The sequence below is a fragment of the Volvox carteri genome, assembly GCF_000143455.1.
Source record: "Volvox carteri f. nagariensis unplaced genomic scaffold VOLCAscaffold_20, whole genome shotgun sequence".
NCBI lineage: Eukaryota > Viridiplantae > Chlorophyta > Chlorophyceae > Chlamydomonadales > Volvocaceae > Volvox > Volvox carteri.
Genome location: NW_003307563.1, coordinates 1,484,121 through 1,501,939, shown reverse-complemented (window position 1 = coordinate 1,501,939; position 17,819 = coordinate 1,484,121). Strand labels below are relative to the sequence as shown.

Genomic DNA, 17,819 nt, shown 5'->3' with positions numbered 1-17,819 from the left:
ATGGCCAGTTTGGCCCGACACACATTCCCCCCAGAGCTCAACCACGAGCTTATGAACCTTGGATCCGTGTACAACATGATGGTGTCATTGGACGCGACGCAGGAGGATGGCCTGTACTCGGCCTTTGTACGCACGCTGTCCAAGATTCTGGACACCCTCTGCACCACCGACCCCGTAACGTAAGCGTGACAAGAATGTGAAGTTTTTCCTTTGCAAGGACAGCGACAACCCGGATGCATGTGTGGTGCCGGTGACCTATGTCGTACAGTGTCCTACTTTGGGTACCCTTCTAAGGGAAGGCTAGGAGCTGAACTTTACACCTTTATTCGCAATGCCATATGTATTGAGTCCTGCTTTTCTTCCACATTTCACGCCCGTGTGTGTAGGATGGCCAGTTTCGAGGCAACATACAATAGGCAGGCGGCTGGCAGAGATTAAGGCCTGACTTCTGCTCCCGTCCGACCCGGGTTCAAATTCCGCCTGCCGACCTCTCGGGTGTCTGAGAGGTGTTAAAATGGGAGGTGGCCCCCCGTCTTGTGGACGGTGTAGTATGTGATAATATCAACTTGAGAGCAGACCAGGAACGAAGTTGATGCACCGTTGATCCTCTAGATTTGGTTGGATGCTGGTAGTGAGTTGCCGAACCCAACGAATACACTCTGGAGTCGGATGGGGTGAATGGATTAGGGTGCCCCTCTCGCAGGGGAGAGCAGGGAACTGCCTCCAAGGGAAAGGGGGCCGCTGGTGATGCTTAACCACACTGTAACAACATACATACATACAAGGAGAGCAAGGCCACCATTGCCGGACATCGTGAAACCGCGGGAAGACTGAGGGCCACCAAGGAGAAGGTTGTGAAGCCACTGGTCGAGGGGTTTGAGAGGCTTGTGCGGGAGGCGAAGGGGAGCTTTGCGCTGCAATCGCCAAACAGGAGGCGGCATGCTTGGATTCTGCGAAGCACGAGGAAGCAAAGTCAGCTTACAACCGATATCAGAAGATGGAGACCGCCGTCGTTCTGAACGACATGTTGGTCTTGGCGGCAGATGGCATGCCAGACCGCTATATGTGTGTGTGTGTTACATGGTTGGGGGTGCGTGACCCCATACCTGTAAGACTACCCATACGAGCCGAAGGCCCAAGGGCCGCTATATGAACGACACGATGAAGGAAATTCTTCAGATTCCCAAGCAGCGGCAGGCAAACCTCCCCAAGCGACTGGTGGTCACTATCCTGTTATGGCTATTCGCCGTGTTGCTACCTCAGATTGCCTTTTTTGTTCCCCCCGCCTGCACCACCCCCTGGCTGGGTGCACTTGCTTTCTTTACGTGTCTATCTCGTAATCCACCGGGCCTGGACTGCCCGGTGGTTTGAGCTTAAGTTTTATGGCCGGCCACTGGTCCGAAATAAGTACGGGGTGTTTGGGCGGGGCCCCAGCGTGAAGCGCAAAGGGGGCCCCCGCCCTGTAGGATTGCCCATGTCCGTGTGGCCGTGTGTGTGGCCGTGTGTGTGTGGACCAACGGACCAAACATAACACCTCGCCCGGCTGAAACGCGTTATTGGTATATATTGCATTCTCTATTGCAAGGTATTCCGCGTGTAGCCAACAGAAAGCGTATGAGCACAAAGAAGTTTGGCTGCCTCACAAAGTCATATCAACGCCTCTCAGGCTAAATTTAATCTCAAAAAGTGTCGCGTATCTTATTATGGAATTCTGATTTGATGGCGTATGATAACTCGAACACCCAGCTTGCGTCAGCATTCCGACTTGCCACCAGCAGGCCGACAAATTTGCTTTCATTTCTCTATGAAGTACGCAAGCTGCTCGTTTGTACAATAACTTTGGCCAATGCTCGGGGCCTCCGAAGAGTTGCAGTGTGCCGCGATGAAGCTCGCGCGCGAAGAAGCTCGCGGCTGTGGGGCGGATTGCTGAAGCCGCTGGCGCACTGACAAGCACAGCTCCCACCTCGTTCACAATACCGAACAATTGTCACACGTGCCGCCCTAGTTACCGGCCTGTACGGATGCAGGGGGGCCCCGCCCTTTTTCCGACTTCAAGGAAGCCAACACAGCTTGTCGAGTTAGGGTAGGGTCGAGCCGATCAGCGGGCAGATCGTATGGCTGGTAAGCTGATCAGTGGGGCGGTGCAGGGAATTCGTTCTTGTTATCTGAATGGATGTTTTATCAGGTTTTGCCCGCGACCTGTTGGACGAAGTTTACGTTGGGTTCGCTCCTGGTGATATCGCTGCCGGGGGGGTTTAGTGTGAAGAAGTGTAATCAAGATGTACAAGCAGCGAAGGACAGCAGAAGTCTGGAATAAGGAACGGATTAAACGCAAATATTTCCGATACTTATATTCCATACGTGAAAGGCAAAAACGACTAGTATAGAAGATACTGCTGACCATTTAAGGCAATTGACTATCAATACGAAGGTTTAAGACCGCAATGTTGTCGAGATTTGTCGAGACGGCGAACGAAATTTGGTGATTGTTCCGAGTAGCAAATATATATCACCGAGTCTGTGCCACTATTTCGGCAAGAACGCGGACATATATGGCATAGTGATCAAAATTTAATCCGTGCAAAGCTCGTACACGGGCGTGCGATCGCGATGGCCACAAACTCCGCCATATTACTAACTCCGCCATTCATAACCCGCGCGCTGGATGCTTCCATACGCCACGAATTATTACATCTGGAAGGAACTAGCTCCAGTTGGCGACTGGAGGAAGCTTTAGTTCCTAACTTGCCCGGTCCGCATAGCCCGACATCCGACGCTGGCTGAGAGACAAAGAAGGAAAGAATGCTAAGCTTACATATAAATGTGTAGGGATATTAAAATAGTCTGGCAAAGCCATGCATGACACAGAGTCGTACTGATCAAAGCCAAGCCAACGAACACAAATCCCTTACAACTCCTAATCCGTAATGAGTTATTAGTCCAGCTGGACTCCTAACCTGCGGCCGCGGGTGGAATCACCCCCTAACAACATACGTCTTCACGAGTGTCACGAAGTGTTACGGTAGGAGGAACGCGGTCGTCCGCCCGCGGGCGTAACAAAGGTACGGCATATACCCGCAGAAAGCATCCGAAACGCTTTTGTAATACTTTTCGCATTTCATTTAAAGTGCAATAATTGCACATTCAATTTTCCACGTTTTTGGGCAAACATCTACCACAGTCTTTGCCAACTTCCACCGCCGCACCGATCGAAAGAACGTGCTTTGGAGCTTATCGCAACCAGGTAAGTAAGAAACCCCCATAGCGCAAAAATCACGAGTCAAATAACGCGGTTCAGAAATACTTCTCGCAGCAGGACGGCTGAACTGCATCCGCGCTGCTTTCCTTTTTGCACGGCCGCGGCTCCTCTGGCCGATAACGTTCTTAGCAATTGCCATCTGTATGCATACAAGGCTTCCGTTCTTGCATATTGATTGCTGATGAGTGGTGAAGAAAAATATGATGAAACTAAACATGTGGGAGCACTAGCTGCTGCCGGGAATAATCCCATGATGAAGGGGAGTGTCTATCCCCGCTTATTTGCAGTTGGTGCTTTCCGAGCGAGCTGCGTTGCTGGTTTCACCTTGGCACCCATTAGTTTCTTTTGTGGCCTATCTGTACAGTGCTTGGGTGCGAACAGCACAAGCTGCTACCGCCGGTCATCTAATCTCCATCTTTTCCATACATAGCACGATGACTTGCTTGAGTAATTGCTGTATTGCATCGCTTAATTTCGATTTCAACTCTGACAAGATAGACATGCACATGCCGCTGCTATGATTGCAGTATGGCAAGGCGCAAGGCCGCCAGCAGCTGCTGGCGAGGCGAACCGTCCACATCCTCGGCGGTTATGCCTGTTATTTCCCTTCCACTTCTGTTGCTGGCGACGTTAATGATGGCAACCTGTGCAACTGGTGCGTGAACGGATTTCTGTTATATCGAAATGATACACAATGGCCATAAGATAACGTGCGTTTTGCAAGGGGTACTTTTACACCTTCAGTGGAATGTGCAGCGGTCCATTCCAAAGCTGTCCAGTGGAGCACTTCCCCCGCTATTCATTTACCTTCGCTGGATGTGTGGTGTTCTTGTTTACGGATTACGGTTGGGAAGGGTACCAGTAAGGTGCTTCTGCTGGCCGAGATGATGCATGAGTGACTTGTATGCTGCCTAAGGTGCGTGTAGGTGTGGAACTTGCTTGCTTGTAGTACCGGCGATTGGGTACCTACCTGGCCTGCTGGAAGAGGTGCCTCTTTTTGTTTCTGTTGGAAAAACACCTCCTCGCGCATGCTTGCAGTGCACACGCTAACGTGTCCCATGCGTGTCTCTGTAACGACGCAAATGCCAATCTGAGCATCCCGAGTTACGCCTTTGCTGTGTTACAATGGTATCGAGGCGGGACTGCACGACTTCCGTAACAAACTTCGGGTCGGCGGTTCGATTCTGGCAATCAGTATATCGCAAGTTGGTGTAGTGGATAAACCAGCGCACTGGCGCGAGGTGGGATGGCTCCTGTGCTCGAAACAATGGCCGAGGACGTCCATTGCTAAGTGGGGGGCAATGTAATGACGCAAATGCCAATCTGAGCATCCCGGGTTACGACTTTGCTGTGTTACAGTCTCCCATGCGTGCATCCCATGTGCGTGTCCATTCATGCAGGCGATGACGATCTACCTAACTTGGCCCTGCGTCAGGCAACATATGCATCATCAGTCAACTGGACGTGGGAAGTGTCCACTTACCTCTACCCAGGTTACGCGGTGGATGGAGTCACGGAGTATCCAAGTCCCCTCCATGCATCCACCTTAAGCTTATTTCACTCGGAGGCCTCCGATCCGACGCCTTGGATTTCTGTTGACCTGGGTGCCGTGGCACTTGTGAAGCGGGTTGTCATCATCAACCGACGTGATTGCTGTCAGGATCGACTGCGGAATGCAGAGCTGCGCATTGGGAATGTCAGCATTACTAATGCAGCAGGCGGGGGTGATACACGCAACATTACAGGAAACCCCCTGGTCTGGCAGCAAGATGCCGGTACCTATATCAATGCTTCAGCGACCATCCCCTTTGACACGCCCAAGGTCGGACGATGGGTCACGTTACAAATTAAGCAACCTACATTACAAATCACGGAGATCCAAGTCTTTGGATATTACGCCGCCTCCGCAGGTGGGTGTGTGCATCGATTAATTGCATGTGCGCCTTTATCATTGTAGGCCAACAGCGCTTATATATCCGATGCAACTCATCAGGAAGGAGGCGGCCCCGGTGATAAGTGGGGTCCCATGGGACCAGCTGGCCAGCTCCATGGCCATTCACTGGAATGGAGCGAGCAAAGCTCAATGTATCAATAGGTATCCAACCAGGTTTTGCAAATGAAAGGAAGAACAGCGAAATGAGGGATGGGAATAAATGAAGAAAACAAATATGGAAGCAGTGCTGCAACAAGGAATGCCATGGATGGGCCCTCACCACCCGCTGCACATGATAAGCTGCTGTACACACGAACACTTGTGACCATCCTCCTCCCATATTTCACCGTTTTTGCCGTGTATATGACACTAACTTACGTTCCCGCTGGAAAAGTAATTGATGATCGGCCAGTAGTGTTTGATCAATGCACTCCACCAGCATCTTAAGATGAGTTTTCAGAAGTCCAAGTCTGCAAAATATATGGTCGTGTTTAGATCGTGCCCTGCTGGTATAATATTCAGGGTTTGGCACCACTGGTACCGCGCGAGCATTGCCCCCGGGAGATCCCGGGATCGATATCCGTTAGGGTCAAAAATCCTTCCGATGGTGGTGGAAGGTATCGCGCCCCTAAATGATGGACGGTGGTGACCTGGAATGGAGTTGGGCCGCTGTTGACCCGGCAGATTCCGTTGGATGCTGGTTGTGGGTGCGGAACCTGAGCGATCCACTGAGAAGTTGACTAGGGTGCCTGGATGAGGGTGCCCCCAAATACCGGGGAAGGCAGGGTTTCGCAGGGTAGCTGCCACGGGCGAAGATACCACTCCCTGTTACACACTTACAGGGACCGTTCACTCGTGGAACGCCACCACTTAGTATCTTCTTAATATCATCTTAATATCATCTTAGTGCTACCCACTTCATATGTCCTTCATAGCTACCTGGTAACATTCTTAATGGGCGTGTTTTTTAATAGGCCGCTTAGTAGATCACTTAGGGTGTATTTCCAGTGCGGATTAAGGCCAGGGATTAAGCCTCTGTCCTCCATCGATACCTGCTCAAACGGCTAAGTTGTTGGCAAACTTACCTCGCCTTTTCAACCTTTGGTTCCCTTATGGAACGAAGCTATGTGGTAAGCTCGTACCAAGGACTTCCGTGCTCTAATCCCTGGCCTTAATCCGCACTGGAAATACACCCTTAGTATCATGTTACACACTAATGGTACTCGAAGCGCTTAGTACCGAATACTAAGTCCTTCAAACAAATATTAAGTGACATTTATTAAGAACTTCAAGCAATTATGAAGTAACGTGTATCAAGAACTTCAAACAAATATGAAGTAACATTTATTAAGAACTTCAATATTATACCAAGCACTGGGTACGAAGTATTTACGAAGTACTGTAAATAAATACACAGTACACATGTAAGAAGTACAGAAGGACAGACTATCAAGTACTTCATAAATACACTACACCAGCTGATAAGTATTGATCCGATTGCTGTATATCCTAAAATCCTAAACACACTATCCTAAAAACACTCGTGTTCACACAATACATGAATAATCTGTATGGTCAGCCTGCACCTAGTGTCATCCTATACCCACAAATCTTTTAAGATTTCAACGCTGGGCAGCACCTTTACGCCCGCGCCCGCGCCCTGGCCCATCCGCCATTTTCATCCGGCCCCCACGCGTGGACGTATGTCCACCTCTGCCGGCAGAGGCACCCCCCACCACCCGCCCAGAGCAAACACCACTGCCCCCCTTCCCCTTCCGCGCCCACCACCCCTGCCATTGGAATGTGGGTGTCCACTCCCAGATGCATCATCATCTTTTTCCGGGCTCTCGTCCGTCCCCGATTGCGTGCTCTTATTACCATCCTCACTTATGCGCAGCAAGGCGTCCTCGTCGCTGTAACGGCGAGGCAGGACTCTCTGCCTCTTGGGCGGGTTAATGTCCTCTGCCTCCGCATCCACAGGCCCACCATAGGCTCCCCTGTTAACAGTTGCCACGGCAGCAACAAGTTCCCGCTCTCCTTGCCATGCTGGAACTTGTAACGACGCAAATGCCAATCTGAGCATCCCGGGTTACGCCTTTGCTGTGTTACAATGGTATCGAGACGGGACCGCACGAATTCCGAAATAAACTTCGGGTCGGCGGTTCGATTCTGGCAACCAGCAAGTCGCAAATTGGCGATTTCATGGTGTAATGGATAAACCAGCGCACTGGCGCGAGGTGGGATGGCTCCTGTGCTCGAAATAATGGCCGAGGACGTCCATTGCTAAGTGGGGGGCAATGTAACGACGCAAATGCCAATCTGAGCATCCCGGGTTACGCCTTTGCTGTGTTACAGAACTGGATCCAGCTCCACTGTTGTCCCTGCATGCTGTTCCTTCAATCGACCCTCCTACAGTCTCCCTGACATGGCAAGGCACTAGCTAGGTTGATGGGAGAACAGTGTCATAATAGGTTGATGGGAGAACAGTGTCATAATGTACACATATTGATAGAATTGCACCCTAACCCTAAAACCCTAAAACCCTTTCTTAGGAGGGTGCAATCTATTATAGACGATCAAAGTTTTTACAGACGAATGCTGCGCATGTCCTCGGTATGTACACGTCATGCATCTTGCATGACGGAGGTCACCCTTTCTGGGTCCATACATGTTGCATCTGAGTGTCGCCCTGGACTCGTGAGTGAATGCATGCCTGGCTGCTCCAGGTCAGCAACAGTGTTTTTCTTTTCAATTTTGCCGGTGAATTTTCCAGTCCGAACGGAGGAATAGGTTTTTAGTTGCGGGAATAAAAGTATTCCGAATCTGTAAGGAGTTACAGTTTACTTCGTGCAAACGCCGTGGGGAATGCCGCAACACGCGCATACCACAATCTCTCAAACACTGATCGAATAGAGTCCGTTCACCATCGTTCGTCTTGCATCATGTTGAAAGATAACACTACACGACTTTCCGGGTTGCAAAAGTAATGATGCATAGCAGCGATGGACCGGAACCACCAAGCGCAGCCTGTTTCCTGGACCATCGCGATTGTCTCCATATGACGAACATTGATGTTTGGCCCGCTCGCTGTTGACAACCGGAGTGGCGTCATTGTCGTCGGCTGGCTGCAGCATTGCGCCCACATTCCCTACGACCTCTATACCGTCTTTATTAACGTCGCTAATGGCTTCAGTGAGTTTTTATATCTGCTTTAATGACCTAACACGCTTTGGGAGCTTCGGGTCAATGTTTTGCAGCGTTTGGTCCGGTCAGAAACAGTCCGATTCCTCGTTGACTTTCGGGCGTGAGCTTCCTAGCAGTATCCATGGCATTAAAGTACTATGATATGGTTAACATGTATGTCTCCTGTGAGATTCTAGCGGCTTTGGCATGGACAGTCCATTTTTGGCTGGAGGAATGAACTTGCACGGTCGGAACATTATTTATTCTTAACTTCCAGGACCACGAACATTTTTTTTATTCCGAATTCGGAATATATTCCGCAAAAAAATAACGCTTGCTGACGCATCTTACACAAAGGTTGGATAAGTATATGTGTATGCAGGATACATACCGTAATCTGCTACTCATGCGATTACCTGCGGTCACCTAATAAGCTTGCGCTGTGTACACATGTGCGTGCCGATCGACTTGCAGTGTGCGCCCACATGCTCCCTGGTACGACTTACGGTACGGAGGCCTCAACAATTACAATTCTCACAATGCAATCGTCAGGGGACTGCTGCAGCGCATGCTCCGTTCACCCAGACTGCCGTTACTGGGTATTCAGGCGATGCAAGAACACCTGCACCCTTAAACGTGAAGAGGGAGCAGGTCCCGGCTTCTTCGTGGATGCAAGAACTGTGGCAGGCGGAGTGAGACGTAAGTTGCAATCGAGCGACCGTGGGCAGGTGAACGGTGAGAAGGACAATATTGGGAACTCTTGGCACTAGATAGCTTTTGTCGCACGGCGGTTGCCACTGTCTTGGTTCATTGTTTGCATCAATTAATCATCACTTCTTGTTCGCTCATGCAAGCCCGATGGAATCATCTTGTCAGGTCACCTGCAATCATCTCTTCTATCTTTCAAATTGTAATTATGGAAACACGCACCCGGCTGCGGCCTATCGCACATCTGTTGTGTCGCAGCTGTGGCCCTCTTGGACAACCCCGGAGGTCGCCGCTGGGACCTCGTCTCCCCTGTTGACCCAAGTGCACAATGGATCTGGTCACGTGGCGGCGCAGCATGGTGGATCCCTGGCGCCCCCACAAACCCCCCAACTACTTTTAGCTACGTCTACAGGGCTGCAAGTGCGGTGACTGCCAATATATATGTTACCGCATATGATTACGTCTGGATTTACATCAACGGCATGCAGACAGGTACCAGCAAGCTTTATAGCGTTTGGAATCCTATTCCGCCGGTGTCAGTGACCCTGCAGAAGGGGCCCAACCTCATTCAAATGCGGGTCCAGAACAGTGCTGATCTCACCATTGCGGGTGTCATCATGTCGCTTCAAGACTCAAATGGGCAGGTGTTGGTCCGTTCCAATGCGTCCTGGGTATGGTCCGAGAGACCCATATATGTAGCAGGTACGTACATCTGTGCGTGCGGCTGGATTCTGTTCATGCAGCGACCATCCCACACGATGTATCGTATCTTCCCACAGATCGTGTTTGTGTACAGCCGTAGCGGTTTAATTGCCAGGCATAGAGTCGCCGTGTAACGTGTGAATGTATGATAAGAATAAAGTGTTCATAATGTATTATAATGCCATACATACTATAAAACTCTGGTTAGGCACTACTGGTAGAGCACACACCAATGCCCCCGGGAGATCCCGATATCGAGACCTGTCAGGGTCAAAAAACTCCTCCGATGGTGGAAGGTATGGTGCTCCTAGTCGATGGACGGTGATGACCTGGGACAAAGTTAACTTGCTAGCTGACCAGGAATGGAGTTGAATGCCGGTGGTGGGTGCAGAACCTGAGCGATCGATCGATCAATATCCGATGAGAAGATTACTGACTTGATGAAGGTGCCCCGAAATACCGGGGAAGGCAGGGTCTGGTAGCGGCCGCAGGGTGAAGAAATGACCCCCTTGTCCCACACATCATACTAAATGTACTTGTCTATTTGCAAGTATACATTTCCTCGCATGTATGCGCCTTGTCTACCTCTAACGACATGCCATGCAAAAGGTACTGTGCAGTCAAAGCAATCGAATTCGAAGCTCAATTCCATAAAATGGTGGAATGCTTTTGTTTGTATACATCTATAACTGCCAACATCTCTTGACGATTATTCCCATCGATGAATCCGCGTTTGCATGATGCAGATACGCCACCGCCAGTGCAGTGCATGAAAACTCTATACAGAGCGAACGGCAACTGTGCAATAAATCCCACCAACCTGAGTTTCTTGGCCAACGGCTCCATGGACGTCGACTACCGTGTTGTTTACACCTATGCGGATGGCACCCGCTCCCGTCCCAGCAGCTGGACCATGCCGCTCACAGAGTACAGATATCGTACACCCTGGGTGTACGTGGAGTTCTCTTCACCCATCGCGACACTGTTGGCTGGTGGGCCGCCTGGCAAGCCCCGCACTGGCATTATGCTTCAGCGGTCAGGCCCCGTTGCACCTAAAGGATCACCTCGGGCTAGATGGAATACTAGCTACCCCTATGTCGATATCGTCCGCCTTGACATCATGGAGGATTACTGGGATGAACCAATGCTTCAGGGCTGCCAGAAGGTCTCCAACTATAGCGTCAAGTGTTTAGATTCAGTGTGGGTGGACCAACCACCCACGCCACCTGTGTCTGCATGGCGCTGGGCAGGCAGCAGCACTGCTCCCACGCCAATTTACTCATCCCTTGGCAGCTCTGCACCGGCTCTGGCCTTGTATGGTATAGGCGGATTATATGCGAATTACTCCTTATTGTATGAATTCAAGAATGGATACCGCAGCATGTCGTCACCGTACATGCTGTGGGCTACACATGCCATCAGGTCACGGCCCTCCATCTTCGTGGAATTCTCTGCACCGTTGTCGCTGAGCGCGAATGTCAGTGTGGTGCTGCAGCGCTATGAAGAGGAATGGGGACTGGTTGATGTGGACCGTATAGGGGGCTTGCAAGCCAATGGCAGGTCCTGGCTGTTGTTCACGGACTCGTTACCACCATTCTCTGGACCTTAGGCCTGCAGGTCCTCAGATACGTATGTGGCCAGAGATAGCGGATATCCACGTTGTTAGCGAGATGTCTGGTCAGCAAGAACGAGTGACAGGGTCTCCCTCTGCCTTCATACTGACACTGAACCTGGTGGCCCCATCATACAACCAAAATCGTCATGTTAATGTCTCGAATCGCGCCCAGACCTGCATGCCTCCGGTTAACATGCTGATTAGTTGTAATGTTTACTGTAAGGCAAGTGTGGCTGGTGTCTGTCCGGGGGATTTTCAACAGTGTGCTTGGGGTGGGGTGGGGTCCTAGCCACCACCGGTGCCACGGAGTATGGCCGCAGATTTATGGCGGCAGCGATGCGAGTGGGTGCATCCCGACGTCCGGGACCAATTTTCGTTGAAGAGGCCATCTGGGTACGAATTGCGTTGTCTCTGAGTCTGCCTTCAAAAGGTTGCGTGGTCAGGTGTCGGTCCTAGACACCCCATATAGATAATAGTTATTCTTGCTTCATCATAATGTCTTACTAATTGGGTGCCTTGGGCTTGCGTGTGTCCTCGTCTTCAGCCGCGGCTTGCAGTTTTGCCCTGAGAGTTGCCTCTCTCGGAAACCAATGCCTTCTGCCGCTTCATGGGGGACTTACACGCTACTTCCCTCTGGACTGGTGGCTATAGACTGCTGAGTCATCCCATACAGAATTTCTCAAGCTTCGGCGTGAGCCGTATTGCTGTTCAAGGTGTGCGTTTTCGTGTTAGGTATTGCTCAGTTCAGTTCTTTCCAGGTGGGCCTCGCCCCGTGCGTCTCCTTGCTGCCTCGTTGCCACTCTTAACCAAAACAACTTGTCCTTGTGTTGCCGTGTGGTTCTATCTACTATGTCTTAGCTGCTCTCCAAATAAGCACCCACGCCGGCGGCATGCTTCATTGTGCTGTATTTGTAACGGGCTGCTGTGTCCGCTGGTTGGTTCCGTGAGTGAATGGGGTTTCCTAGCAGGCTGGGTAGGAAGCAGTGGGTAACAGTGCGGGCCGCTCGAAATAGTCCGGAGCAACGTCATGGCAAAGGGGTTACAATAGCCAGAGAACTAACCGGGATTCCTGGGCCCTAACATGAGCTGACGTGAAATGTCTCGACACAGTGCTGATGCAAACCAAATGTGTACAGGATGCTTGAGATTCCTGTCGATGAGCAGCGGACATCATCAGCACACACTCAAGACCAGGTGCCGGGATCGACGCATTTGACAGGACAGCGTGAAGCTCGGCCCATCACTATGACGACGGGTGATTGACGACGGGTGATGACGACGTTAAATTCGCGTTACGAGGCTTTAACGCGAGTTTAACGCGATGTAACGCACGTCATCTTTATTCGCATGCGAACGAGCTGAGTAATTTTGGCTGGCAGTGCGTTAGCTTAAGCAACTAACGCAAACTAACGCAAACTTAACGCGGTCGTAAACACGACCAGGTGACTTTTAACGCGAGCGTTACCTTACCTATAGGTGTAACGCAAACGCAAGCGAATGTCATACGCGGCTGCGACTGGTGTGATTGCGTATGCATATGCGAATGTGGCGAATGATATCGCGAGTTTTACGCGACCCTAAACGCGACCAGGTGACTTTTAACGCAAGCGCATCGCCAAGGGATTGCGAATGGCTACGCGACTGCGAATCCTGCGAATTCATGTGCTACCATTTGAATTTTACGCGAGTGACTGCGATTTGCGTGCGGGACTGCGAACTGTACGGCCAACCGTGCAATACAAAAGCATTACAATAGCAGTACACGAGCTGTACAATGTGCAAAGTGCACCGCCGTTGCACATGACCTGTGAACCACAGCACTCACTGTTTTCTTCATACATTTCAACTATTCCTGAATAACAGGTACGAATTCATAGCAAATCCTAATGCAACTCAGCCAGCAACTCCATGTAAACGGGTTCAACAGTCTAAACGTCAGAAAAAATGGGCACACAAAAGCTAAGCGCATGTAACTGTACCACAATACCGCCACTATTGTCTTCTTGTTAAAGCGCTCAATCCTCGCCTCCGCTCGCGTGTCATGTTCACGACGGAAGGCATATTTCTGCATCACAACAAATCATTGTTTAGGCAGGAACACATAGTTGTGAGCGTGTTACGTGCAATGACGGCTGTAGGTGTGACACCGGCATAACGTGCCTCGAAATAACGCAATAAAAAGCATTTAGTTAATAGCCATGGTCTTGCACCAGAGGCTTCATACCTCCGAACGGCCGTTACGTGGCCTGCCACGTCCCGTTTGAGCCCGACTCTTGTTCATATCCTTACCATCCTTGCGCTTGTCCTGTTCCTTGCGCTTGTCCTTCTGCTCGTGTCCTTGGAATGTAAAATGGCAAGGCATAATGTCAGTGTATGCACCTGCATGATGGCCACTTACTGCCTGGTGCCGTCTAGTCCCCCTTTTCCTGCTTCCCGCTGCTTGCCTGCGAATGAATGGTGCGCCCATTATAGAGTAAGAAAGACAGATTCTTGTTATGAATGCTAAATCATTGGGCTTTACCTTACACTGTCGTCATTGAAGGATCAGCGTGAGTATAAAAAATGCATACGCGCGGAACAACAAATTAAAGATAACCTTATTAGGGTAATGCGCGGAATGAATTGAGGACACGGGCAGCACTGGGCCTTACGCACAACTAACCCATCTTACTTAACGCAAGCTCGCATGAGTTGTTGCGTCAAAGACAAATGGCAAAGGAATAGATACCCCCTCTAACGGTTGAATTACTGAACCACCACGGCGCTTCGTGCCGAGCCGCAAGAGGGCCAAAGAGGTGAGAGCTGCCAGACAGGCGCCCACACCGAAACTCCCGAAGCCAAACGCCTCGAAAGACCTCCGAACGACACCCCAGCAGCAAGGGCGGCGGATGCACCACCTCTACGCAGGCAAAAGAGCGAACAAAATAAACGCAAAGCGCCAACAGACTGACCCACCGCCACCGACGCGACGGATCACTCAACAGATGCTGACGGACGCCCACTGAAGGAAGGGTCGATAGGAAGCCAAAACATGTGCCCGCTCAGGGGTGACCAAGCGGCCAAACCTAGGGGCTTGAAGTGAAACACCGGTTCTCTGTTACTGTCTCCCTTAACTGGTTCTGTTGGCTGACCGGATGGTGCTGAACGGCGTGGTTTGGACGATTTTGGCGAGAATTGCACCTCTGCCTCGGGCCTTACACAGCAGAAAGAGCAAACAGCCAAGCCTATCCGCGCGGCCCAACCGGCCAGCAGGCCACCCGTAGCCACGGGGGCCGCACGGCCAACTGCGGTCTAAGTGACGCCCAGCACCGCGCGGCAGTGCACGAACTTGATTTCACCCCAGTGCCTTTGTGAGGATGTCAGCCACCGTGTTGTTGGTGGTACAATAGCTGAGCTTAACCTCACCGTGCACGGCCGTTTCACGCATGATGTGGTGGTGCACATCGATATGCTTGGATCGCACCAACGTGATGGGGTTGTTGCTGAGCCTGAGCACGCCTTGCGAATCCAGCTGGATGTTGACGGCGCCAGGTGACAGGTCCAGGTCGCCCGCCAGCTTGTGCAGCCACATAGTGCCTCACGCATGGCTGCCGCAGCGGCCTGGTACTCGGCCTCCACGGACGAGGCAGCCACGGTGCACTGCAACTGGCTGCTCCAGTTGATCGCCGTGCTGCCGAGCAAGAACGTGTAGCCCGTGGTGGACCGGCGGGTGGCTGGGTCGCTAGCCCAGCCCGCATCACTGTACCTGCCGAAGTTGCGGGCGTAGCTGCCGCTGTCACCACGGTACCGCTGCCCGAGTGTGCGGGTGCCGGATAGGTAGCGCAGCACGCCCAGCACGAGGCCCATGTGGTCCTTGGTGGGGGCGGGCATGTGTCACGCAAGCATGCTCAGAGTGTGTGTGATGTCCGGGCGTGTGCTGGTGGCGAGGTAGTTCAGCTCGCCCACCAGCTGCCATCAATCACTGTCAACTGTCGGCGTCGCTGGCTGGCAGAGCCCGCGTGCCCTGAGGCAGCAACGGTGGCTGCGCGCGGCTTGGCGTTCTCCAGGCTGGGGCAACAGCTGCTCCACATAGCACCGCTGCGTGAGCATGATGCAGCGGTTGCGGCCATCCTGGACGATCTTCATGCCGAGGTAGTAGTGCGCCTCGCCAAGGTCACGCACTGTGAAGCAACCGGTGATGGCTGCCTTGGCCGCCGCGACCACTTGCAGGTTGTCCGCCGTCACCAGCATGTCGTTGGCAGTGTGCACCGCGCTGTTGCCTCTGCCACCGCCACTGCCTGGGGCATGTTAGACTTAGCGCTGTCAGCACTACCACACGAGCAGCGGTGGACTTCCCGACTCTCCACCGCCGCCGCTGCTGCTGCTGTAGGGGGAGCAGGCCGTAATTGACCGGGGCCAGCGGCGTGTGCAGGGACTGCCGTTGACTGCGGGTGTTGGGGGGGAGGGGTGGTGTTGGGGTCGCCAGGGGCACGGGCGGCCGCTGGGGTCGGCAGCAAGGCGGGCAGTGTAGAGCCGCCGATCGGGTCGCTGCTGCCGGGGCGGGTGGGGCTAGTGTCGAAGGGGGTGCCCGCCCGTTGTGAATCGGGCCGCGGTGGTCGACGAGGACGTGGTGGGCGGCCATGCCGTGCTCCGGTCGGCGGTAGGTTCCCGCCTTTGCGTGAGGACCGAGTTTGTCCTGCTGGCTGGCTGGGAGGCGGACGTAGGCCAGGCAGCCGAAGGTGTGGAGGTGGTTGACGTCGGGGGGGACGCCGTGATAAGCCCACGGCGTGACCTCCCGGCCCTGAGAGGGGGCCACATTATGCAGGAGGTTAGTGTAGAGCACAGCCTCCGGCCAGTAGCTGCCTGGGAGTGCTGCGTCATGCAGCATCACCCGCACATGGTCGACGAGCATGTGGTTGAGTCGCTCCACAGCTCCGTTCTGCTCCGGGGTGTATGGCGCCGAGTGGGTGTGCATGGTGCCGTGCTGGTGCAGCCACTGCCCCAGTTGCTCGGCGATGTACTTGTCGCTGTGCAGCATGTGCACCCATGCATGGTTCAGGTGGCCGGCCTCCAGCTGCGTCACCATGTCCTGCAGCACTTCACCCACTTGGCTCTTGCTGGCCAGCGTGTGTATGGCGGACAGACCGGTGGCACCGTCCAGCAGCATCAGCAAGTAGCATGCGCCCCCTCGGCCCATGGTCGGCATGGGCCCGCACAGGTCAGAGTGTACGACCTCCAGTGCGTGCTGCAGCCGGTTGCCATGGTGGGGGTGGGCGGTTGCGGTGGCCTTAGCGGTGACACAGGCCTGGCAGACGGCCTCCACCGCCTGGTGCAGTACCGCTGGAGTTACCTGTGGTCCTTGCACCAGGTGCTTGCTGATCAGCTGCTCCAGCATGCGGTAACCAAGGTGACGGTAATGGCGGTGCTGCCAGTGTGCTGCCACGAGTTTGGCGACTGAGCATTCAGCGGCCCCGGGGCTGCCGTTGCCTGGTTGCCCTTTGCCGTTGCTGTCACCGTCCGGCTGGCCTCCACCGGTGTGGCTGCTGGCGGTGCTGCCGCCACGGGCGCTGGGGACAGCGGCGGCACTTCCGCCAGCACTGCTAACTGCGGCCTGGCCCCCACCGGCTCTGTCACCCATGGTGCCGAGGGCATTGACGGTGATGTCGGTCAGCGCCTGCAGGTCCACATCCATGCGTAATGCCCACGCTCGCTCCATGCGGTGATAGACGGGCTGTTGTGCGGGAGGCCGATGCATGAGAACCAGCAGCCCGCCTTGTCCGTGCCGAATGTGACCGAGCAGCCGTGTGTCATGAGAAGGTCGACAGCATCAGGGTGAGGCCCGAGCTGGGGATGTGCAGCACGTTGTGCAGCCGGACATTGTCTATCACGCGTACACAGATGCAGCTTCCCTGTTCCCATGACATCGGCCGGCTGGTTGTTGCCCCACTCGATCAGCCATGGCGTGCCGGCGACGACATGCTTGTGCAGCAGAGAGCGGTCACCGGTGAGGTGGTATGGTGAGCCTGAGTCGAGGATGACTCGTGAGCTGCTGCCACTGCCGTCGATGCCAGCACTGTGGCACGGCTCTGGCGTGAGCTGCATCCGCTGCTGCCCGAACCGTTGTTGCGGTGTACGACGGCTCCTGATGCGATTTATGCCCTTTCAGCCTCCCAGGCATGTCCCCACCTGCCTCACAGCCACCGACGCATCTCACGGCGGGGTTCTAACTGCGTGCGCGTTCGGATGCCGCGTTCCTCGCTGCCTTTCTGGCAACTAGTTGATGGTATGATGCATCGTTGGTCCGGCGCACGACGGCGCCTGATGCGATCTCTGTTTGCGGAAGGCCCCCCCTGCGTGCTGGCAAGCATGTTATTCTTTTGGGGCGAGGCCCCGGGCGCGAAGCACCATTCGGGGGCCCGAGCCCCCCGGGTTCACTGCAG

The 17,819-nt window shown here is 53.4% G+C and overlaps 4 protein-coding genes across 4 annotated transcripts; all 4 read left to right on the top strand.

Annotated features, from left to right (window-relative positions):
- VOLCADRAFT_91332 (uncharacterized protein) lies at positions 1-1,947 on the top strand (the record flags this gene model as incomplete). Its single annotated transcript, XM_002950843.1, has 2 exons — positions 1-179; positions 1,779-1,947. The coding sequence occupies 2 exons, from the start codon at positions 1-3 to the stop codon at positions 1,945-1,947; spliced, it is 348 nt and encodes a 115-aa protein (XP_002950889.1).
- Positions 1,948-3,787: 1,840 nt separating this feature from the next.
- Positions 3,788-5,272, top strand: VOLCADRAFT_91331 (uncharacterized protein; the record flags this gene model as incomplete). Its single annotated transcript, XM_002950842.1, has 3 exons — positions 3,788-3,914; positions 4,660-5,169; positions 5,217-5,272. 3 exons carry the CDS (start codon positions 3,788-3,790, stop codon positions 5,270-5,272), a joined length of 693 nt encoding a protein of 230 aa, XP_002950888.1.
- A 2,991-nt stretch (positions 5,273-8,263) lies between these two features.
- On the top strand, positions 8,264-9,885 carry VOLCADRAFT_91330 (uncharacterized protein; the record flags this gene model as incomplete). The annotated part of the gene is made up of 4 exons (XM_002950841.1): positions 8,264-8,384; positions 8,850-9,110; positions 9,342-9,785; positions 9,863-9,885. 4 exons carry the CDS (start codon positions 8,264-8,266, stop codon positions 9,883-9,885), a joined length of 849 nt encoding a protein of 282 aa, XP_002950887.1.
- Positions 9,886-10,017: 132 nt separating this feature from the next.
- VOLCADRAFT_91329 (uncharacterized protein) lies at positions 10,018-12,663 on the top strand (the record flags this gene model as incomplete). Its single annotated transcript, XM_002950840.1, has 5 exons — positions 10,018-10,081; positions 10,532-11,345; positions 11,395-11,618; positions 12,259-12,343; positions 12,537-12,663. 5 exons carry the CDS (start codon positions 10,018-10,020, stop codon positions 12,661-12,663), a joined length of 1,314 nt encoding a protein of 437 aa, XP_002950886.1.
- Positions 12,664-17,819: the final 5,156 nt, after the last annotated feature.